General features: G+C 37.6%; 1 protein-coding gene across 2 annotated transcripts in view; it reads left to right on the top strand.

The window, feature by feature from the left end:
* LOC131070822 (uncharacterized) overlaps positions 1-25,170 on the top strand; it is a 120,407-nt gene that overhangs the window by 52,739 nt on the left and 42,498 nt on the right. Inside the window, exon 4 of one of the 2 annotated variants that reach the window (XM_058006481.2) lies at positions 9,162-9,489. In XM_058006481.2, coding sequence (XP_057862464.2) covers positions 9,162-9,489 — 328 coding nt within the window. The remainder of the gene's footprint in view (positions 1-9,161; positions 9,490-25,170) is intronic. The other variant, XM_058006482.2, reaches the window with a different exon arrangement.

The raw sequence follows: 25,170 nt of genomic DNA, 5'->3' as shown, positions 1-25,170 counted from the left end.
TATAAATTTGAAGAAAGAGTGTAACTAGCAGATCTAACATATTGAGTGATTCTTGTAGTTTCTTGTGCATTTCCTTTATAGGTTTTTCTTTAGTTGGTCAGCCAGAAGACCTTAAAATCATTCCAAAGACTTTGTAATGTATCTTTTCGGAGATCAATAAAGAAATGCATAGGTGTATTGCTAGATTATTAAGCAAACTCATATAAAGCTATGCAATTTCTATTATTTTTTGAATTGCATGTGTAGACCCTAGTTTATGTGTGCATTTGAATGAATATAGTCTGTAGGCATATGTTGATTACGATATCCTATTTGGTTTTAGCTATTATACATTTTTTGCTAACCTTCGTGTTTTATGCCCAATTAGATGTAGGCACTGATTTATGATTTACTTCTCATTCCATCTCTCCAACACATAAAATCAAACAAAAGTATTATATGCATTTTTTAGTCGTGTTGCATTTATCAGCTTCCATGCATTTGTGTGTACATAGTAATAGGGTTTGTTAAATCCAGTTCTTAAACACTTGTTGGTTAGCTCTTTTCTGCCATTACTTTGCTTTTTCAAGCTAGCACATTGATACATTGTAACAACCTATAGGAGTATTATGTGCACTGGATATGGTTTTGTAGTAGGGCAACTGTTCAGTCACTCAAATATCATTTAATTCAGTACCTTAGGGAAGCCCCCTTGGTCTTGTATCACCAAACGTGGAGGAGGCCATACCCACCTCAATAATTGATCCTCAATTACCCAACTTGAACATAGGTTTTGTGGTATTTTTCCCTAGTTTGACACCCAGCACTTGGGAAAGTATCCAATATTCACAACTTAATCCATAGTGGGGGGATTTTAAAGTTTTTGGTAAATTTGAAATTATTTCCAGCTCCTAGTCTTTCAGAGAATCTGCTGAGTGGTGTGGTGCCTCAGTGTTGGATTATCTGTCATTGAAAGAAAGAAAGAAAATTATTTTAATGTCCACGAGACTTAGCAATGTCTATTAACTGATTTCTGCAAATCTGCCCGCTTTTTGTGTAAAATGCTGACAAGTGGCCCCAACCTCTCAACAAAATCCTCGCTGAAAAAATCATACCAAGATCCCTCAATCAATAATTTACTATACTCGTCCCTAACATCTTTGAAGGCGTCGCACTCTAAAATGAAGTGTTTTTCGGTTTCAACTTTCTCAGATGTGCAAAAAATACACTCTTTCCTCCCAAGTTTCTTTTGGTCTTTTCCACCGACCAGTTTCACTACGAAGTTGATGAGAGTTAGTTCTTAATTGAGCAATAATACACTTAGCTTTCCATGAAATATTAGCCCTTATATAAGCTTTTTGATGATGATCAAAAGTAGGATTGAATTTCGTGATATAATATTTTTTCTTTCTCGCTAACTCATTACCCCAAGCCCACTTGTGAAACTTATCCATAACAAAAGCCTTTATCTCTTTACTATTTGTGGGGCATGAATTTAGGTAGATATTCCATTTACTCAACCATTTGATGTTTTGTTGCATCCAAGTCTTCTTTCTTTTGCACAAGGTGTCATTGAAAACTGCTTTAGGCCATCTGCCTTCCTCCATTTGCCCAATTCTTTTGAGATAACTAATGAGACGAACCATAGCAATAGCTTCAATAGGAGCAGCCCCAGTCTCACTCAACATGATATCATAAGGAACTGTATTTATAATCTTGAACTTGCTTGTTATCAAGCGCTTTTGGATTTGCTCGATTTGCTTCCACTGTGAACCTGAAGTGCTGCTGGCCCATAATTCACAACCATAGAGAATAACAGGAAGAACTAAAAGCCCAAAAAGAGTTTGGGGGGCCTTCCAATCCCAAAGCTCCACTTCTCTACATCTGTTCTTAAGAGCATACCAAGCTTTCCAACCACCTAGGATTCTCTTCTTCCTGCAACCATCCCAATTTAGATTTTTGTTGAAGTCAATCCCAAGATATTTATAGTCTGAAAATTCTTCAAGAATATTGCCTTCAAAGTAAAACTTATGCTGGTTTCGTTTCCTCTTATTAGAAAAAACCATGGTTTTATCTTGTTGATATTGACTTGCATCTCGACCGTTCTACAAAAGTGCTCCAAAGCATACAAATGCTCTTGCAAACCAAGAGCTGTTTTAGCAATAAGAATGAGGTCATCCGCATAAAGCAAATTTTTTATCACAAATTCACCCAGACAAACACCATCACCATCCTGAGAGTTTAACCGCTCTTCCAATTTGTCAATGTATAAACCAAACAACGTAGGAGATAACAGTCACCCTTGCTTGACCCCGATATCGCTTCTAAAGCTTCCGAAGAGACCATCAGAGGTTCTGATTTTGACTTTAACCTCCTCATAAAACCTATGGACAACTACTCTAAGATGAATGGGAATCCCAAGGTCTTCCATTCTTTTCCAAAGTTTAACCCTAGGAACCGTGTCAAAAGCCTTTTTGATTTCAACAAAACAGCAGAAGATCTCTTCTTTCTCTTCCCATCTTTTTTCAATTTAATGTCTCAAAGTGATACCATGATCAACTGTGGAATGCTTAGGTCTAAAACCAGCTTGCCCTTTTGCTTGCATACCATTCTCTTCCACCCACTTGCTAATTCTATTCTCTATCATGCTGCCAAATAACTTTGCAAACAAAGGGTTAATCATAATGGTCCTGTAATTAGAGGGATTATTGACATCTCCGCTCTTAAAAAGAGGAACGACAAGACTAGTAGTCCAATCTTTAGGAAAACCCTGTTGTATGATGTTAAAAAATTTCATAATGTGTGGTGCCAAAGATTTCAAACCCCACTTCAAATATTCCGCTTGAAGATCAACCAAGTCTTTTGCTTTTCCAACACCCAACTTTTTTATACCCCTTTCAATTTCCTGCTTTGTAAAAAGATCTGAATTAATGTTGAAAAAAGGAGGCGATTCCACCCCGATGTCCTGCTCGTAAAGCTGTTTAGCATAATCAAACCACTGTCTAGTTGTAATGTTGTTTTCCGTTTGCTTTTTCTTGGATTGCAGCTCCTTCCAAAAAGACTTGGAGTTATTTTTACTAAGGAAAATTAATTCTTCTTGCCTTGTGAGCACAAAATCAGCTTTTTTCTATTTTAAAATCTACCTATAAACCTTTATGTTGATCTCTTCCCTGTGCGGATTTCTCAAATTCCTCCTTGCAATTTTACATTCTTCGTCAAACCAAGCATTTACCGGGAAGCATTTTGTTTCAGATTTCTTATTCTTGGCCCTTTTACACTCCGACAGTGCACTATGGATTAGATTTGTGAGTTCATGGCTATGGAGACCATGGAACGGGATTCTCACCTTCCTAACAAGTCTCTCAAGCGCAACCTTGAAAATATTGCACTTGTTTTGGGTTAAAAGATTTCTGCCTTTATTTGAAGAATGTTGAGTACACTGAGTTTTCACCTCTTGACGCTTTTGATCTGCCCATGAAAAACTTAAATAGATCGGCCTATGGGTAGATTTTAAATCCTAGAGTTGTTTACCGACTATCATTACCTCCATTTTCTCACATAGGCTATGAGAACAAATTGCATAATCTACAACACTTGCCCCTTTGTAGGTATTACAGGTGAAATTACCAGATTTTGCCCATCTAATTACACCGTTGCAGATGATTAAATCAAAAGCACCACAAATAGTAAGTAATTCTTCCCTAAAGTGATTGTAGCTTTTGTCTTTAGATACTCTTGTCCACTGATGGTCTTTGACTTCTGTGAGCCATAGAGGATTGCAATTATCTTTATTGCAAGGCATGCAAGCTTGCTCACTTGCAGTCCTAGCATTAAAATCTCCTACAAGGAGGATCTCGCCTTGCTGAGCATAAATTGCAATGTCTTTTTTCAAGGCAGCAAAGGGATCTTTGTGGTCCAAACCATAGCTTTTTTATGCTTTTGAGACTTGTGGGGCAAAATAACATGCTGCAATCCTAATGAGGTTTCCATTTTCAGAAATTTTGAACCATAAAAATTGTTTGTTTGTGTCTTCTCTTTCTAGCTGAATTAGACGACCTTCTCTTTCTACCACTAAAATCATTATACCTCCATTGCCTTTGCCAGTTCCTGCTGCCTTGTTCCAAATCGCCATCTTTGAGTAACCCTTAAACAAAGAGGTCATACACCCTTCGTGTTCATGTGTCTCAGTGAGACAAATGATGTCTCTCCCCTCCGCAATAGGCCCTAACCCAGGTCCCTGTCTCCATGGATAACCTCTGCAGTTCCAACAAACCAAACTCAAGGAATTCTGGGTAGGCGCTGATTGCTATTCATATTGACATGTAAGACCCAAAATTGGGTCTTCAACCACATTTGCCCATGATGACCTTGCACCTCTACTCTTTGCTAAGGAATTTGTTGCTATAACTTTGCTGCCAGCTTGCTGTCCTGTTTTAGAATGAGGACCAAAACATGCAATAACAGTTTTGCCCTTGTATAACCATGCCCTTTTTCCTTCATCTCTTGCTGCTCTAACTTTTGCCAATTCTTCTCTTTTGTACTCTTGCTGCCTAACAGTTAAATCTTCATCAAGGAAGAAACAAGAACCCCTCAAAAGTTGTTTTTTGCTTAAAAGAATATGCTTGTCACTCACATTAGATAAGATGACTTTTATGGGCTTAACCCTATAGTCACAAATCTTGCCTACCCTCCATGCTTGGCAAATTTTACCTTGCCACCTCACCATGTCACTAAGGAAATCGCTTGCAAGGTCAAGAGTGCGTTCCTTTACCCCATACTCTTTCACGCCTTTAATAATTAAGTTGGCTTCTCTATCTTGTCTTTCTTTAAACTCTCTCTCTTGCATCCTACCAACTTGTGTGTTTGCTGCTTTCTCTCCATTAGCTGACCTGCCATTCATTTGGGTCTGTGTTTTGGGTGCCTTTGGGAGACTTCCCTTTGTCTCTTCATTCATTGCTTGATAGTTCGCTTGATGATGTGATTTCCCTTCAAGTTGTGAGGCTTTATGGTTTATCACCTCTTTGCCTCTGTTTCTTTTGCTAATACTTTCATACCTTGCCAAGTATCTTTCATCTCTTGCCATTCTCGCTTGCCTACTGAGAGAGCCTCTTGTAGCATTGCTACTTGCTCCTTTAAAAATTTATTACTGTCTGTCAAAGAGTGATTTGCTGTTGTTACTACATGTATTTTATGTTCCCAAATCTGTTCTTTGACTTCCAAGATCTCCAATCTCCTCTTGGCCTTTAACAATTCTTGCACATATAAACTAGAAGACTAAGTGAGAGGAGTGGAAGTGGGACTATATATGCCAGAATCATCCAAATCTTGCCTAACTTTAAACCCACTTTTTCCACCTGCCTGTATTGTTTGAATGAGCTGCACTTGTGAATGAGGCCCATCTTAATCCCTTTTTGTGAAAGTTTTTTCCTAGACTGTTCCCATTTTAAACATGCTGCCTACGTTTTAGGATGCCTCGAAACTGTTTAACATTTACCCAAACCCATTTTCCGTTTTTAACTGAAGATGCAATCTTAACCTTGCCAAAATGATTGGTTTCCACACATGCAAGATCTTCTTGTCCATTTTCAAAATAAGAGTTTGCTTGAGTTTCCATTTTTAATGAAAGAAAAGGGAAAAAAAGACAAAAGACAGCAACGGAGAATACCTGTCTGCAACCAAAGGCAGAACAAACCCAGAAAAAGAAGAGACTGGAGCCCACTGAGAGGGGAGGGGCCCTTCCAAAGCCAGCCGGACCCACAGTGTCCCGCAACAAGCCCCACAAAAGAAACCACTGGCCAACAAAACTCTCTGAAAGCGTTCCCTTTGCATATGCCTCTTTCCTCTGCCCTCAGTGTATTGGAGTCCCTCTGCATATTCCTCTTTATTGTTGAAACATTTTCCTGCAATGGAAAAGCCTGTTTCTACGGCAGAGGGAATTTTACTTCATTGTTTTGTTGTTAAAGGCTTGATTGAGTTTGATTATGAGTTTTGCTTGAGCTGCCTTGTTTGAGCTATGTGTATGCTTACTTGAGCTAGTTGTGTGCCTGCTGGTCTCTTGTCAGCAGCCAAAACAGCCTTTATGCCATGCCAGACTACGTATTCTTAATGTGGGTCAGAGGAATTGTTTTGACTCGTTTTTAAATATATTTAAAGTCTGGCAGCTGTTTGTAACAGGATATACCTTTCCCGTATTTGCACCAATATTAATTCTTACGTTTTTTTAAAGGGCCCAATTTAAAAATATTTACTTACATTTTGTGTAGTTTATTGGGCTTATTTGAATTTGGCAGCATGATGTGTCAGGGCGTTAAGCATACTGACTAGGCGGAATTTATTTTCTGAGTGGTGTTCGTGTTTAGTAGGAGCCATTTCAAGCGTTTTCTTTTATCTCCATATTTTGTTAGTAAAAATTGATGTGGAGGCTGTTTTTTGCATGAGCAGTTATCGTGGTTCTGTTCTTGGGAGAACCTTATTTTAAAAATAGCATTGAGTCTTCGAATGTAGAGATATATTTTTTTGTGATATAAATACTCTTCAGCAGGTTTGTTTTCAACGGAAGTCATTCTTCTGTGTCCGGTGTTGCAGCGTATAATATTTTTTTTGTGGTGTTTGAAAAAAAAATATCGGCAGCTATCATGGAATTTATTGGAGTGCTTTATTGAAGAGCACATTAAGGAAGGCATTTAAAAAATTTTCGGGACCATTCTTAAGTATTTGGCAGAAGTTTTTGTAGAATATGTGGCCTCTGTGGGTGCTTATTAACGTCTAGAGGAGATTCACGACGATGGCTTCGACGTGATTACCTTCATTTTTTACACGTGGGGGGACAAAGTTGAGGTGTGCACTGGACGATAAAAATTGAGGGTCTGTACTCTTTATGGTGGTGTGGAAGTGTCTTTGATGTATCACAGATTAGTGCACGTGATAAAATATAGCAGTAAAGGTGAAGAAAATGGTGTGTGGAGTAAAAATAATAAAGAGGTTGTAGAGTTTTGTTATTGTAAGATTCAGCCTATATTCTGGAGTGTAGGGGAATTTTTTTTGAGTTGAAAAATGTTCTGATAAAACAGGGATCTTTTTGGAGTGAGAGCTCTATATTAAGCAGTCTTGTTCTTGTACTTGTGACATGAATTCGAAGGCAGAATGTTTAACAGACTCTATCAAATATCCAATAATTTGAAGTTAGCTGTATTGAGTGAGGTTGGTGTCTTATTTTCAGTGAAGTTGGTGCCTCTGGTTTGTAGATTCAGTATGAGAAGTTGGAGCTTCAGTTTTGCAAATTTGTGTGCTGGAAGGGTTGGTGCCCGCAGTGAGTTGTAGCTCACTTTTGTATCAGTGGGTTGGTGCCCATTCATGTTAATAGAAGCTTAATAATGCCGTGGCTTTTTTATCTGAAAGGGTTTTCCACAAGAAATCTGTGTGTTCATTTTTGCTGGTTGTTTCTTTTATGTTTTATTCAGTTTAATTCTGAAAATTGTTTTGTAAAGTCTCAAGTAGTGATTCACCCCCCCTCAAAGTATTTGCTCTGTGCATCTCAGTCAGGAACTAGGAATGCTAACTACTTTGAAATTTTTTATAACTAATTTTTCATGTACTAAATTATATTTCTACTGTTGTCTCCCTGCTGACCTCCAAATTTGGTACATAGTCCCCCAGCCCCCCCTTGGCTCTGAAACTCTTTGGAGCAATGAATTAAACCAAAGCATTTTAATGTAACAGAAATTATATCCAGCAAGGATAGCACAATAGGTGTGCTTAAAGCATTTTAGGAAAAAGCAAGTACTGAAACAAGAGTATATGTTAATAGCTATGGGAGTACACTCTCCCTCATGCTAGCATGTAGTCAATTAATTTTTATCGAGCAAGGAAGGGTAGCTGGTAAAGGGGAGAGAAATAACCCCCTGAGCCTTTAGAAGCAGGAGAGACAGTCCGCTGAGCTGTCAATCACTTTGTAAGCACCAAAGTAGTGTCTGCTAAGTAATGCTTTACGTTTATGCTAGAAGGTACAAAGGAGTAAGAAGATTTGTGTTCTGATTTTGATGATGATAGCAGACCTTGATCACTAAGCAAGTGGGACTTTGATTTGAGCCCCATGGAATGGCTGCAATAGCTCAAAACAAACAGGGAGGTTTCACTGTTATGGCATACATTTGAAGATGAAGCAAAGGAAATGCTATTGCATTTGGACCTTATTTGTTAGTTATCTATCAAATTTGTTGCCTAAATTTAAATAAATGACTGTTTGAATATTCAAGATTGAGATGAATGCTCAAAGCAAATGATGAGGCAAAAGACTGATAAAGTTAGGACCATGCTACAATGAATCTCATCAGAAGGAGATGATAAGGAAATGTTAAAAGTTGAACTTTGTAGAATGAAAAGTTTAAACAGATGGATATGTGTACATAACTGACAAAGTAGGCAAGCTGGAATAAAGTTTCACAAGCGAAATGATCATTATTTGAAGACCACCATTTAAAGATCTGTAAATTTGTTGGTTTACTCTGTTTTTTATAACAGTGGACTGAGGTTTGGGTGGATGAATCTTATACATAGACATCTTTGCATATTTTTTGTGGTGTACAATTTTAGTCACTATAAATTAATATCTTTCTAACTGTGACCTGTTATTGTGCATGGTTGTTTGTTGTCTCTATTTCTCATGCCTTTCACTGCTAATAAATTTATTTTTGCTCCATTTTGTTAGATATTTGTCAAAAGAAACTTGTGTGCTAGGTGTCTTTTTTAGCGAAGTAGGAAAGCACTCAAGTGAAATTCCTGGGTAATTAACTTGAAAAGTTCTTAAAAGTGGACTATAATAATTTGCTTTCTACATACTATCCTTATCATTGTTTACTCAAGTATCTAATCCCACAGTGTGTAATTATTGTCCTTTCTCAGCCTCAGGGTCTCTTTCTTACTTATAAATTTAATGGATTTGCAGTTTGAGATTTCTCAGTCGCTTCTTTGAATTTTATGCTATTATGTACTTATTTAAATTTGCGTTTTTTGAAGATAAAAAGCTCAAAGAGTAAGATTATGTGGGCCAAAGGAAGCATTTAATGCTTAGGAGATGATTGGACTGTAGGAAGTGGTTTTCCTACATCTTTAGTTTATAAAGAAATACCTGCCAGTGTATCTTATTTTTGTATGTTATACTGGATTTGTTTGTTGGACTGTAGATTCTTTCATATTGGCTTTGCAGTGCAAGCAAAACGAAAACTTGATGAAGTTGGTGTGAAGAGTATAAAGAAACCAAAACGAGTAAAGAAGGAGAAGCGTACCCAACCGCCAGTGGAGGCCCCATATGTTCCACCAAGGCCAAAGAGAGCAGTATGGTCTTCACGTGATAAGATTATTGACATTTTTGATGGGATGACTCTTGTTGAACTGGCAAAGAGAACTCGTGAAGGTATTGACACTCTGCAAGATATCCTTCTGAATATTGGTGAGCCGGTCAGCTTAGAATTCCAGCCTATTACAATGGATGTTGCAGAGCTTGTTGCAATGGTAACATAAATGTGCCCTCTTTCTCTTCTGTTTCTTTTTCTCCCAATTTATTTGTTCACATACGTATGTTGCTTCCTTGAATTGGTAATAGAATATGAAAATATAAAAACAAAAATTGAAATAGCAGCAATTTTGTTTCACAGGATTGATTTGTATCAATTGGCTTTTGTGTATTTTTGTTCATCTGGGGTTCAGATGTGGGGGTAATAGATACACATCAATCACTTGGGGACTTGATTGGGCCCATGTGCTTCAGTGGGTTCACAAAATGTTAAACCAAAACATATTTCACTCCCAAAATGTACAGGACTAACAATAACAAAAGATTTGTAAGTATCTGTGATGGTCAAATTTCACAAATTTCTGCCAACGCTATTCAATGCTGGTACTACTTGCAGCAATCAACTGATTCAGTCCGGGGAAAGTTGGGAAAGCAGAGTTATAATTATACCAGTACTCAAATAGAGCTAAAGCATTTATAACAGTTGCATGTCATGAATATTCTGTCAAAAACATTTATTCAGATTAAACAAGGTCTGAATGATAGCCATATATTGTTTTCTGATGCCACAATCTCACCTGCTGACATGGAAAGTCAAATCAAGAAAAATATAGTCAAACAGCACTAGAAAAATCAAGTCCCTCTGCACTTGACATCAAAGCTTGGATCCCAATGTCTTTCCCATTATGTAACAAAGTTGTATGTCCTGACTCTGGACTTTCAATGCCTTAAGAGGCTTAGATCATGCCTTAATGTGCAAAGAACTTAAAACATAATTTATTCCAGGAATTTGCAAAGATTTCCTAAAACAGGCTGCAAGAAAATTAACAAGAAGAGGTGTTTTAGCAGTGCTTATAAAATTGTGTAATTTCAAGATGAATGTAGTAAAGAGGAAGATTTTAAAACAAACAAAAAATCGTCATCTGGAGATGTGGTGGTATGGGACAAGAATGCATTTTGATTGAGGGTGTGGGAGGGCATAGTTTGCATACTCGGGGAGCCAGTGAGTACTCGCCTTTTTTTTAATACATGAGTTTTATGAGTGTTTACTCATCAATTTTTTGGCAAGTACTTGCCAAGATCTGCCAAAAATTGGCAAGGTTTTCCATTTAAATCAGCAACTTGTCAAAATTGAGGAAAAAACGTGGATTAGACACTAAAAGAACTCCATTTTTTTGGTTTTATAAGCATTGGTTTTTGCCTTTCAAAAATGAAAATGGTGCTCACCATGAAGGTTTGTGCGGCTTTCAAGGTCTTTATTCGGGCTCGGTGGCAGGGGCTTTGCCCCTTGACCCTGCCTGTATTGCAATAGGGACCTCACAAGGGGCGCTACCCCTCGACCCCATTGGGGGCGTTGGCCCTAGATCCTTGTGAGGGGTGCTGTCCCTTGACTCTGTTGGGGGCATTGCTCCCATTCACCACCAAACTCATTTGATACATTTTTGTAGCTATTTTTTGCATAAAATTTATATTTTATTTTTATAAAAATTATTGTTTTTTCAAAAACAAGTATTTTTGAGGTGCCTAGTTTTTGTTGAGTACTATTTGAGTCATTTTTTTGGCTTGCCGAGTACTCTCCAAGTCTGATTTTGCAAACTATAAGGGTAACATTTAATTCTATACTATAAGTAAGTATACTTACTAGAGGATGTGGGTATGGGTAGATGTGATTCTTGTTTCTATAATGGAGTTTCCTAGTGTGTGTAAAACATGAAGGAAACAAAAAAATTAGAAAGCAATATTTTTAGATAAAGGTAAAGGTTATGGTTGTTTTTCAGTTGATAGCCAAACCACATGTTGATCTGGCATGAGATTTGTTGTGATGTTTTCACACATTGCCCAATTGCAAATGGGGACCCCTCTTTTCTCTGGCCAGGTTAGGTGTTTTGGCTAGTTTAGTGTTAGCTTGGCAGCACTGTAAGTCTTTGACCTCTGAATGAGGAGTTTGGTTGGTTTCGTTGTGGTATAGAGGTGAGTTGAGGAGTGAATATTGATAGTAAAGTCCACTGTTGCTTGCAATTCCAAGCATCAGATTAAGTTAGAGCCCATGTTAAGTGTTGAGCTGCTTGCAAAACCTTGCCTCACAATGCACAAGTGTTGCAAATCCTAGATTTTGATAAGGGTTAAGTTTGAGTGGAACATGTTCATGATCAAGTCATTAGGGTGAGTGACTTAAATGGCATTTGAACATTTGTTGGGAGTGGAGAATTTAAGGGTGATTTCAAAATGTAAGTGCTTGCAATCTTGTAGTTCATTACGTGAGCATTACAAAATCCCTAAATATTACATGGCAAGGGTGAAATCCCTAAATTTTACATGAAGTGCTGAAAATCCTATTTCTTACATGAAGTGCTCTTGATCCCTAAATCTTACATGAAGTGCTCATAATCCCTAAATGTTACATGAAGTGCTCAAAATCTCAATTTCTTACACAAAGTGCCCCAAAATCCCCAAATCTTACATAGACGTAGGAAAATTCTGGAATCTTACATATGCCTCCAAACTTGATTTATGCAAGATTGATGCAAAATCCCCAAAACCCTTGAGCAAATGGCGTATACTTTTCAAGAAATGGCTGAGTGAGGAGTTATAATTTCCGAAACAAGTTGGAGAAATAACTAAGTTTAACATTCAGATCAATCCATAAGCAAGCTTGAACCCCGATTCCTTACATGGAGATACCAAAACTCCAATTTCTTACATACATGAGAATCCTGAAATCATACACGAAGAACCTTGAAACCTGATTTTATGCATGACTAGGTACAAATACCGAATTTGTGCACGAAGGCCCTCAATTCCCAAATTTGTGCATGAACAAGGTCAAACCCGAAATTGTGCATGCATAGCTTGAAAACCCAAAATTATGCATGGTGAGTTGTGAATCCCGAATTTATGCATGAGCAAGGCTGAATCCTGATTTTGTGCATGGCAAGGTGAAAGTTCCGATTTCTTACATGACACCATGAAAAGTCCAAAATCATGCTGGGAGCTTGAAAAAACTGAAATCTTGGATGGCTCTCCCTAAGACCGACTTCATACATTACATGGAAATATTCAAGTGCAAGACTTTCTAGGTCGGCTGAGGTGATTGGATGCAAGGCGTGAGGAGTGGTTGAGGCATGAACTAAGATGGTGACCTTCTTTGAGCATGATGGTAAAATCTTCAAAAGCATTTAAATTAATTAAAATTTGCAAAACCTTGCTAAGGATGACCTAATCACTCCCTCAATACATATAAATGCGAGGTGATGCTTGTTCATTCTTGCCATTCAATTCTAATCCATTCAAAACAGAAATTTGGAGCAGACCTGTGAAAGAGGAGAATATCAAACTTCATCAGCCATTATGAGGGTGCATGTGAAGGCTACTTACAGCCACAAGACATAAATCCAATCAAATGTTTGTGAGCACAAAGTGTTGATGATCAAAACCAACAAGGGAGCAGTTGGAGAAGGGTTAAAATCGTTTTCTACAGCAGAATATTAAACATTTCCAGATCTGTAATAAGAATTTCAAGGGGTAAAAGTGCTATTTCCAGACTGAAGGGAAGTATTTGTGGAGCAATCTTGCATGAATTAGTAATGCTGTTTTTGATATTTTTTCACATAACATGAATTGGTGGTGCAAGACTTGAGCTTTCATTTATCATAAACCTTTTGCTTGCCTTGTATTTGCATATGATTACAATCTAAGGTATTTGGTCTTTCTTTTTGTCGAGAATGATTGTAAAGAATGATGGAAGAAAGGAGATCAAGTCATGCAAAAATGGATTTCACAATGCAAGGGAGAGGGAGAAGGACTTCACAATCCAAGAGTGAGATCAACAATGCAAATGAAGATGTTTTAACCAAAACAACAAGGGCATCTCAACATGCAAGGAGCTGATATCTCAACATAAGGAAGGACTTCACCATGTGAAAGAAAGATCAAAGCAATGCAAAAGGACTTGATCAATTCAAAGGAGGATTCATCTCAACTATGCATAGGAGAAGGGGACATTACACAATGAAAGGCCCTACAACATCAAGAAATTCAAGACATCACAATGATAATAAGGGAATTTTACAACAATCTTGAATCCAAGATCAAGGTTAGGACATGGAGCAAGATGATGGAGAGTAATAATAGGAGAAGGACATCATGCACAAGTAACAAATGCGGATGGAGGCTACACTTGCAATGACTACACATGAAAATCAAGCATTGACATATGAAGGCAAGAAAGATGAAGGTAGAATGCAAGTGCAAATGATGAAATGTGAATGCATCTCTCAAGTAGATAGTTTCAGAAGAGTTAATCAAAGTTAGAAGATGACGCAATTTGGGAATATGACTCATCACATTCATTGAGCATCAAGAGATATTGCTTGTGATGAGGTAGCAAGTCCACATGGCGTGCAAGTAGTTGGAGTGGCGACAACTCACCATCCACCAATCAAGAATTCAAAGTCAACATGTCTAGATCCATTGAACCTAGTCAAAGAAAGATGAAATTGCAACTTATTTCTTATTGGTCCTAGAAGGACATGTAATCAAGCAAATGTAATTTTCTCATTGGTTGAAGAGGAGTTAGTTATAACTAACATTAATTAGGGTTTTATCATATAATCTTGACCATTGATTTGGATTAGATCTAGGCCATTCATTTGTAATTAGAAATCTATATAAGGCTCAACTTTCTCATTTGTAAAGGCGAATAGTTGATCAATAGTGAGTAGTTCAGCAGTAGAATAATAGTTGGCTAAGTAGGAGTAGAGTAGGACAGAAGACAGAGATTGTTGCCAAGGCTTCGTGGAATAAACATACTACTTTAATTGAAGATATGGTGGACTTTGTATGTTATTTCAACATGTTGCATGTTTTCTACTTGTCAAGTTTCAATTCAAGTTTTAGATAAAGTTCATTGATCTTGTGGAGGAATGCAATGATATGTGATGAATTCCTTGGTTCATAATTTTTGTGGTTTGCTTATTGTAAGCTACAATGTAAAGTTAGCCTTAGCCTGATTATCGTGGCTAAGTTTGATTGTGGATATTTGTTCAAGTTGTGCCAACATTGGGTATTTCTAGGAATATTTGCAATAATGAAAATCATTCACTATCTTAGGAGATCACATCAGTTTGTATACTTGTTGTTATCATGACAAAGAAAAACTTGGTTTGAAGGAGTTTGTCTATCAAAGCATTATTCATTATCATCATTGTCCTTTGGTATTAGATTAGTTTCTCTAAACCCTTTTTCTTTTTGATATTTATATTTTTGAGAAGTTACTTTGCAAATTCCAATTGCGATTCATAGGCGTAAGTCCCTTTGTGATACCAGAATATCACACCATATTCACCGAGACTATCAATTTGCGAAGTCAAAAAGAAACCTTGGGGTTATCTTATTTGATCGCATTATTTAGCACATAAGGTTTCCTTGTTCAAGAGAGGATAGAATACTTAGTATTTTATTCTGTGTTTGGAGTGTCATAAAAAACACATCAACAAGACCCTCCATGACAAAGCCCAAAAGAGGATTCCTTTCCATCTGCCTTGTATATTGGTCAAATTTTTTACTATTGGGTTTGACCTCATGGTGAAGTTTAGGAGTAAATTGAACCTTTCTTCATTGACTCCCATTTAGGATGTAGTGATGCATGTGGAAGGCACAAGTACAACCAAGCAAGAATTAGTAAGCTGTGAGGATGAAGAGAAACACCTTCCCTGACAATCATTTGAAGTGGAGGAGGGATATAATGCATTGGAGCAACCTTAGGAGGGATATAATGCATTGGAGGAGCCTTCACTTTAGTTTTCATACATCATCTGGTATGAAACATTTCCCACTTATTTCATGAGTTGGGGTAAGATAAGAAGAAAAAGAGATATTATTATGTGTGTGATGGAGACTCTAATTTATGCAGGTGGCCATATGTTTTTTCATGGAGTATAAAGATCATTTGCTTTGGCAACCAAATATTAGTGAGGGATTTCACAACACATCTGTGACCATGTAATTGAAAAAATAGCTGTAGTCAACTCTTTAAAGTGTGGATCAAATAGATGTATCCTAAGTTTGTAAAAAAAATGGAAATATAGATGGAAAATGAAGTCCAGAAATGCTAATATTTAATTAGTTAAGGATCACACCAGAAGCATGTGAAGAAAATATTGAATCTCTTTCTTGATCTTAGTAGTGATTGGATCCATGCATCCTTTGATCTTCATGGATAGTTCTTCCATTAGGATAAAATTGCTTATTTTGATATTAATCAATCACATTTTATTATTCATGAGTTCAATACCAATGTATGTGTCAGGGAAATAAACTCAGTTTAGAAGGTTTTTGAATTGACATTTAAATGCAGGCTATGCCTACCACAATAACTTAAATAGAATATCTTTTGATTTGGCATAGAAACTCAGGTCTTACTCAGTATAGAACTCTAATTTAAAAATTTCTCTGTGCAGAAAAACACAATTCTAACTTAGCATATCAAGTTTAAATGATCACTGGACATTGCATAGAAACACAGTCCATAGGTGGCACAAGAACTTGGATTTAGAATGTCCTTGAACCTGCATAGCATTTGGATTGATAATATCATTGAACCTGGCACAATAACTTGGATTTAGATATCATTGAACATGGCATATAAACTCAAGCCTTACATAGTAGACAGAATAAAACATATATTAGGTATTAGTTATATTGTAATTTCGGTTAGTTGGCGAGAATGGTTGTCTCATTGGCTGGTTGAAATAGTTTTGGGTAGTTGCCAACAGTTGGAATTCCTGGGAACTGTTGACAAGTTTATAAACTTATTCTATAATTGGGAAAAGGGACCATGGTTGGAAAATCATTCCCTTCCCAAAATATTGTAGAAGACCATTTAAGCATTGAATGAACTAAGAAATAATTGTCATATCTTCTGAAATCATTCTTACTCTTGAATGTGTAAACCAGTTTTCTTATCTAATTGCATGTCTTGATAGGCAAGTAAACATACACAGCATAGAAACTCAGATTTAGAGTAGGCAGTTAAACCAACCTATGCTCTTCATTAAAACATTAATTAAAGCATTGATTACATGGATTTTCAAATAAATTCTGAAAACTAATATTTGAACTCTTAGGACAATATCATCCCATATGTGATTGGCACAAAAGAAGTGTAGCTAATGATTTAGACCAACTTTTCTAATAAAGAATAGTAAAATACCTTCTAGCTAGGGTCCTGTACTATGTTTGTAAAGATGATTTCATAGTGATAATGTGGAAGTTCAGAAACACACCAATTTGCTAGTCCTCTCATCTATCCTGCAAGTCAGAGTAGTCCTATGTGAGAAAGAAAGAGATTTTATTATGTCTACAAGAGACCAAAATAGGTCAATGGGACTCAAAGGCACAACTAATAGCTACTGCATGTGGGAGCCAAATAAAGCAACTTTAGAAGAGATAAAAGACTACAAAGAAATAAACACTCTAAAAGTACTGCTGATCTCACATTGTGGCACTGTAGAAAGCATCAGGAGTTTTTCAAAATGAAGGTTCAAAATCCCCAAAATCTAGCAGAAAATGTTGCAGGTCAGAAGAGAGAAATCACACCAATTTGGTGATGAAATACCTTGACAGTAATGGGCAAATTATACATTTACTAAATACCATGTATGGCAGGTGAAAAACTCAAAGGTGAATAAACAAATATTTTTATATTGCCATGTGTTGTCTGTAAGGATGATAATTTAAGAAACAGTGACAAATTTTACTATTTTCATGTACTGCCGCCCATTCTAGATGTGTTGTAAAGCTAGGATAAGGACAAATGATCTTTTCATCCTCAAGGCTACGATGGTGTTTGTGATCTATCAAAAGTATTTTTACTTGTTTAGAAGTTTTAGTAAACTTCCCAAGCCTTGTCTAATTGTCTTGGTTTAAGATTTTGTGAACTGGGTTACATTGGTTGGAGATATCTGTTTAACACTGTACAATATCATTATGAGTTAAGCTTGTAAAATAAAATGTGTTTCTTCTTCTACTTCATTCAAGTTACACACCTTACCACTTCTGCCTGATGTCATTATGAACTGAGCTTGTAGAAGAAATGTTTTTTGTCTCTACTTTATTCAAGTTACACACTTCACCAATTCTTCACTCCCAAAAAATGTCTCTGAGAGGGTCTAAGACTGATATTTGATGTTCAACCTTGCATGTGACATAAATGTTACTGAAAAATCTTATCGTCATCGGTTGTTGTGGAGAATTTTATTGTGCATGCCATTAAAGATGTTTAAATATAATAGAATAAAATATAGTAGAGGAAAGAAAACTCTTTCATTATGAAAATCCAAAAGGGGAGGAGAATAGATGTAGATGGTTGGAGTTCAAGTCATGGCATGTCATGGCTACTAACTCATATGAAGAGTATTGGCTATTGGCATTATTGTTTTTGTAGAATTTGCATAACAAAGCAAGTTATTTAAGTTTGGAAAATATTGTTCTGCCAAAGACTAAGTTACCGGACTTGATATAAGGATAGGTATGAGTTCGAGGTTCAGATATGCCTATATGGCACTCCCCCCCAGTAGAGGTACAAGCTCTCTCTCTCTCTATATATATATATAAATTAAAATTATAAAAATAATGATACTTGTTGATGTGTGTTTTATGCACATAACATTTCAGAATAAAATACCAAAGTAATTTACCCTCTCTTGAACAAAATCACCTCAAATGCTAAGGGTAAGATCAACTAAAGTGATTCCAAGGTTTCTACATGTCAGGTCTTGACGAGTGGGTAACTCAATGGTCGATGTGAATTGCTGTGTTCACTTGGGGACTTACACAAATGTTAGGATTATCTTCTTTGATCATGAAATATGCGGAATAGGTATGCTGACAACTTAGGATTTAGCAATGTAGTTCTAAACTTAATTCTTACTAAAAAATGGGCAAAAGGAATAGGGTTCAGGAAATCTATTCTAGGCCTAGGAATGTAGGAAATGATGAACAAGTTTGGTGGAATCAAACTAGGCAGGGTCTCACAAACAAGTATTGACACAAACTTAGTGCAATTGTCTAAGGTATACTCAAGGATTTTCAGACTAATACCATCAAACGTTGACACCATCCAAGTTGATGCTTGTCAAGGGACGTGTAATAGTTGAAGTTAAGCTTACTCAAATTTCCAGTCGACCACACAAGGCGCACTTACCAGCGGCAAGAGGCTAGTGGTATGGATTAAGGATTCCACACAAATATACTCAACAAATCTTCCACTCAATCTAACAAACATGAAAACAAATTCTAATCTAAAATTCTAATCTAACTTGGAGGAATTGAGATCCATGAATGCAAAGACAACATTTGAAGAGCAAAATCACCAACAATTGAACAATGATTTAGATTCCAATAGCTAAAACATATACCAACAATTCTACAAAAACTCTCTCTTACAAATGAGAGACAAGGAGGTATATATAGTCTCATACAAAATAGATTGCCAAGATTAAAACTAAATTAAGGGCCAAGATCATGCTAACAAAACCCTAGAATTGCCCTAATTAGGGTTTACATAAAAAGTGGTGCCACCAACATATAGCCCAATAAAAAGATACCTAGTCATCAAATAGGGAATCTTCTAGAAGGTTTCTCCCTGCATCTCTCTCTCTCCTAGCATACTCCAAGAATCTAGCCAATACAAAATTTAACTCCTCCATGGAAATGCTAGGTAAGGTATCGTGCTACAAATCAATCACTTCCAATGAATCCGAGCAAGCGTCCAAAGTGTTCTCTCAGTCTGGCATGAGCTTTTGCGAACTATGAACATGAATCAACAAAGAGACCAAATCATCCATCTGACTCTTCTTCAAAGAGTCCAATTGACAAAAATACATAAGTTTCATCTTGTCTCTTAATTCGGCTAAGTGTAATCCACTAGCATCACTAACATCAACACCCAATAACTCCTCAATTGAGGCAAGAATCTTCAACTGAATGTCTTGAATCAATCCTTCCATCTCTGTACAACTCAGTTGGGCGTTCTCATAAGTTGATTTTTTCACGACCAATGAACAATACCAGCCATGGAAATCGTACTTGTCTCCATTGTGCACAATGCTCTCGCCGATCAATGTGGACTTAGGAATCTTCTTCAAAGCTCTAAGGCGTGGAATAGTCTTCTCCTGAATAGGCCAAAATTCTTCCCAAACTCCCTCCAAATACTGGATTCTAAACATGAGCCATGTTGTCCTATCATATGCCTGGACAAACTGAGTAAGGAAATCATCTGCCTGTTTTCTTGCACTCTCAATCTACTTCTCCACCTCCGAGAGTGTATCTCTCGCTGCCTCACAGTGTGAATGTAGTCCATGATCAAACGCAATAGGGGAAATAAGGGTGGGATTCTCACACCTTATCCCCACAATATACTCTCTAAGTATGATATTCTCTTCTCTGTACTTCTCCTTCTCTTCAATTTCTCTATCCAACCTTGCGCTGATTGCCCTAAGGTTATCACCAACCTCTTGAAACTCTTTCTCTCTTGTAGTACGATCGAGGGCAACTGAAGTAATCTGGAAATCCATAGGAGTAGCAATGTCTGTCGTCACACCTCCAATAGGAACAACCACTTGCGCAATCCGCATTCCTATCTCATCTCTAGCTATGTGCGACAAAATCTCAGCTCTCTAGGGTTCTTTCTCCTTATTGCTCCTAGCTAAGTAGTCATCAATGTTATCAATAGGCTGTAAAACCATAGAAATGGGACTCGCTCGAACTCGCCTAAACTCGGCGAGTCTGAGTCCAAGTCATGCTCACCGAGTCTCTGGGACTCGGACTCGGACTCGTCCGAACTCGCCAGACTCGTCGAGTTGGCGAGTTTGGCTCAAACTCACCACTCGGCGAGTCCCGAGCCCCAAACTCGGCTACTGGCTGGGTTAGTAAAATGACAAAAAAAAAAACATTTTAAAAAGTTTTTTTTAAATGAATGGTATCGTCTTTGTTCACTACAACCTTCGCCTGAGAATGAGAAAAATTAGGGTTACAACATGTCAGCCAATAGAAAAATAACACCCGACACCTTTATTAAATAAGTGGTAAAGGGCGATGCCCCTTGACCCCACCTTGGGGGCACTGCCCCCAAACCCTCGTCGAAAATAATGGGGGGAAACTGTGTCAATAGAAGTAGGGAAAATTTAAGCTCCGAGTCTGACACTGATTGGATTGACCAGGTAGATATAGAGGCTGAGACTGTAGCCATGGCAGAGGAGGAGCGGAGAGCACGAGCACAGACAGGAGATTCGGAGGCAGATAGTGACACGGATGTTCCTGATGTTGGTGAGCATGGCATGGTGTCATGGGGAGCGGCTATGGCTGTCGAATCATCCAGGACCTACCTTAGACGCCTTCGTAGGGGGCCGGGGTCGGAGGGTGCAGGCTCCTTTGAGCCATAGGCTTGTAGTTGTATTTACCTTTGGTATTTGTATGAAACATTTGATGATGATCATATGATGACATGGATTTTTTATTCCATGAGTTTTGTAATATTGTATACATTTGACAATATTTATATATCTATGTTTGTTATTTCCTTCAGCTACAATTTGCATTTATGCTTATGTGATTGATGTATACTTGTGTATGTAATCAAATGCGCCGAGTTTGATGATGTTATTGTGTCTTTAAATTGTATTCAATAAAGGGTGCCTGAAACAAGTTTTAAATCTTTAAAAATCTCTAAATTTCTTGAGTTTTTCACTTTCCTGAGTCCAGCCGAGTCTGGAGCCGAGTCTAACGCCGAGTCCGAGTCGGCCTTGCCGAGTCCGAGCTGAGTCCGAGTCCCATTTCTTTGGCTGTACCTCTATCATCTTCTTGCTCTTTTCCATACTTTTCATCAACCAATCAGGAATAGCGGCCATCTTCATACCATCATCGAGACACATATCTCGATCAAGTCCTCTTAATGCCGAGAAAACATCATCATCATCAAGATTACTCCTGGTCAAATCATACATCTCATTTCCCAAATTTAACTCCAAAAGGAGAGTAGGGGATCCCGACAGATCATCATTCTCATTTGGTGGAGCAAATGTCGTTGTGGCATGTAAATCCTGAATATTATCTGGTGGTATCACTGTGTTGGAACATTGCTGGGTCTCCTTATTCTGTTCTGTTATTTCAACTTCCTTAATTGATGAGACACTGAGAGGTGGTGAAGGAATGATAGTCTTTTGTTTCTTCTTCTTGACCTCCTCAATCTTCTTCCCTCTAGCCTTGACTCCTCCTGGTGTGTTTTTCCTTCTCTTGGGAGCTTGACTCTCTTCATCTGCATGAATCCTAACATCACTGATAGTCCTCTAATCATCTTCGAAAGTAGATTCTTCCGGTTTCATCTTTTCATAAGTGAAGGAAAGGCCCATGCGAACTAACTTATTCATTTGAATATCCACCCATGTACGGGAGAAACTCAAGACCTCTCTCATCAATATCTTTAAATCTATCTCTTCTGATTCTAACCAATTAGGCAATAAGATTGCCTTCATTTTATTTTCATAATGTGGATGCGTATGATCCTTGTCATCTAACACCCGATCAGGAATGAAGAAAAGTCCACACTTCCTCATGAAATCCACTAACATTTTGGACCACATTCGTCTCTTCACTGCCTGCTCGTCCATCAGTTTGGCCCAATAATCTTCTATGTCTGTCTTGTGGATGAACTTCTCTCCCCTGATCCTTCCAACTTTCTTATCTAGATCAAATCTTTCTCTTTTCTTGAAGGTTGCAAATCGATAGAATGCAAGCTCCTCACTCGCAATGTTGGCGGCTAAGGCAGATTGGCAAACCTCCAACGTCTTCTTAATTGAAACAGGGAATGTCATGCCTGTCCTATGCTTCTCTCTCTGGATGGAAACAAATTCTAGAAGCTGTCTCACCACTTCCAACAAGATCATTCTGTCGGAAGGATACCTAGGAAGCTTGTAGGGTTCGGATTGAAACCCATGAATTCTAAGGTACGTGAAAGTGGGAAACTGAATATACCACAATCCATATTTCTCTATTAGCTCAGTTGCCTCCTTAGACAACCTCCTGCGGATTCCGCCTTGCAGCATCCGCGTGATGTACATTGTGAATGCATCATTCACTCTCTTATAGTCTTCAATTCTATACATGTTCATCTGGGGATAGCACGCATGACTCCTGAATTGTCCTTGCCCATTCCCGACTTCACCTCTGCATATCAATCCTTTGTCTGTAACAAACCGCGCAAGCAGGTATACCAAGTAGGAAGTCATGGCGAATGACTTGGACCACTCTACATTCCTCAGCTGAAAGTCCAGATTGTCACTTATGATTCTAGACCAATTTATCAATATCCCTCTAAGACAATCCTGGATGAAGTAAAACATCCATCCATCGTATATTGCACCCTGCGGCATCCCCATCACTTTGTTAAGCAGGAATACTAAGTCACTATATTCCTCTTTGAAGTCTGTGCACATGAGTGTCTTGGGAGCCTTGGAATGATGAAGCCTAGGCTCGATCATCCACTCTTTGTTTATTATATTCTTACATGCATCCATCTTCTTCGTGTATCGATCTTCATATTCATCCTTAGTTGCATTCTTCATATCTGCTCCACTTGGAATTCCAAACACCTTAGCAATTGCATCCTCAACAAGGTAGGCAATGACAACGCCCTTAGGAGTTTTGATCATTCGCGAGCGAGGATCATAACATCGTGCACACTCTAGGATAAGCTCACTGCATTGTATGGATTGTGGGAATCCAACGGCTTGAAAAATACCACTCTTCATAATGTTTACATACACTAGGGAAGGAATCTGATTTCCAACTCCGAACATCCATTGTCGCATGAGGTTCAAGCTTAGGAAATGCATGTTCGTATCCATAATCTCCTTCCATCTGGATGACATCTTGGATTCTGGATAGATTCCAGTTTCCAGTATCTTCTGTTGTTCTCTTCTTTCCTTAAATCCGGACTTCGACATCATACCTGTACGAAGCTTGAAGTTAGAACTTTGGAAAAAAAATACAATATTTTTAATAACATTCTTGACTTCTTAATGATTTAGATCAATTAGGGTATGGAAATCAGGAAAATAGTCCACACTCTAGGTAGATCTTAACAATTTAAATACAAAATGTGACAAGATTAGGGTATGAAAACCTCATGAAATCAACACCTCCTTATACCTAGAAATTTTGTGCAAATTATAGTGCAAAGGAGTATACTGGATCAAGAGTGACTAAGGAAAGGCGTGAAAGATTGTGTTTTCACACAAAAATATGTCTAAGGACACCTTCCAAAGTCAACAATGGAGGTCAACAAAGTCTGAAGACAACTTGCAATTGTACAAATTAACCTTTCAAAACAAGTTGCAATCACCTAAATGTGCATAAATTTGATGGAAAACAACTTAGATAATGAAAGCAAATCAAATCCGGGAAAAATGGTATGGCTAGTCAAAGGTAAATTTTCTGAGGACAAGCAGCCATGGCAAAGTTGCAGACCTGTAACAGCCCTCAAATGGTGAAGTGATTGACTGAAAATGACTTGAAAACTCTTCCAAAGGTAAATCGTTAAGTTTAGAGTTGGCTGGCAATGAAAGTTTAAGTCTGAAAATAGATGGACAGCCAACAATGGAGGTCACCTCTGCTGCAACAATGGCGTCAAAGTTCAGATCTGAGGAATGACAGCAAGTAAGGAGCAATGGGAATATCAAGCATGCATGGAATTCACCAAAATATGTCACAGAACACTTGCCAAATAGAAATCGTATTTTCCCAGCTATGGCGCCACCTTCAAATCTGAAACATGTCTTCAATATGTATGCAATCTGCCAACAATGAAGGTCTGAGAACAGCAAATAACCAAGGCAATATCAAGGAAAATCTTCAAAGTTTGGAGTGTAGGAATTCAACACAAATCACCCTTCACCAAAATCATGGATTTCACCCAAAAAATGGCTAACGTCACCAAAATCGTGGCAAATGATCTTCAATATGCACTCCAATCAATCTGAATCAGGCCTGATAACAGCAAGTTGAATGGCAGACTTGAGGGAAAATTGCAATAAGAATCCTCTAAAATCACCAAAAGTCGCCAAAGTAGAAAGTCGCCACTAAAGAAAAAATCGCTGTCTCCAAAATTGAAAATCTGCAAACAGTGGAGTCAATAAACTCCAATGGCACCAATCAAGTGGATTGCCAAGATGGAAAAATGGAGGAAAAATATAAGTCTTCAATCAAACACCTCTCCAAAACACTTCATCAAAAATCGCCAGTAAGAGGGAAAATCACCCTTGCATGGAGACACCTGGCAAATTCAATAATAAAATAATGCTGGGCTCTTCTCTTTAAACTTGCTTTCATCACCAACTTTATCACACAAGCAATGTGGGATAAAACACTCGTTCTTATACTTGCTTGGGTAAAACCGATTTGCTTCTAGAAGGTTGAAAACATTAAATGCTTATTGCAAATCATTTAATTGTTTTTTAAATTTATTAAATAATTGTTGCTTTATTGAAAAACAATTAAAACAAGGCTCACTTTATTAAAATATTGCAATTTAAATCAAAATTTGAGCCACTTGGGAAAATCGATCTAGGTAGGGATTAAAAAATCCCATCAAAATTATTTAAGACGTCAAAATATTCCCCATAAGG

This window comes from Cryptomeria japonica, chromosome 11 (assembly GCF_030272615.1).
Source record: "Cryptomeria japonica chromosome 11, Sugi_1.0, whole genome shotgun sequence".
Taxonomy (NCBI): Eukaryota; Viridiplantae; Streptophyta; class Pinopsida; order Cupressales; family Cupressaceae; genus Cryptomeria; species Cryptomeria japonica.
The sequence above is the reverse complement of the archived record's forward strand: the minus strand, read 5'-3'. Positions and strand labels throughout refer to the sequence as shown.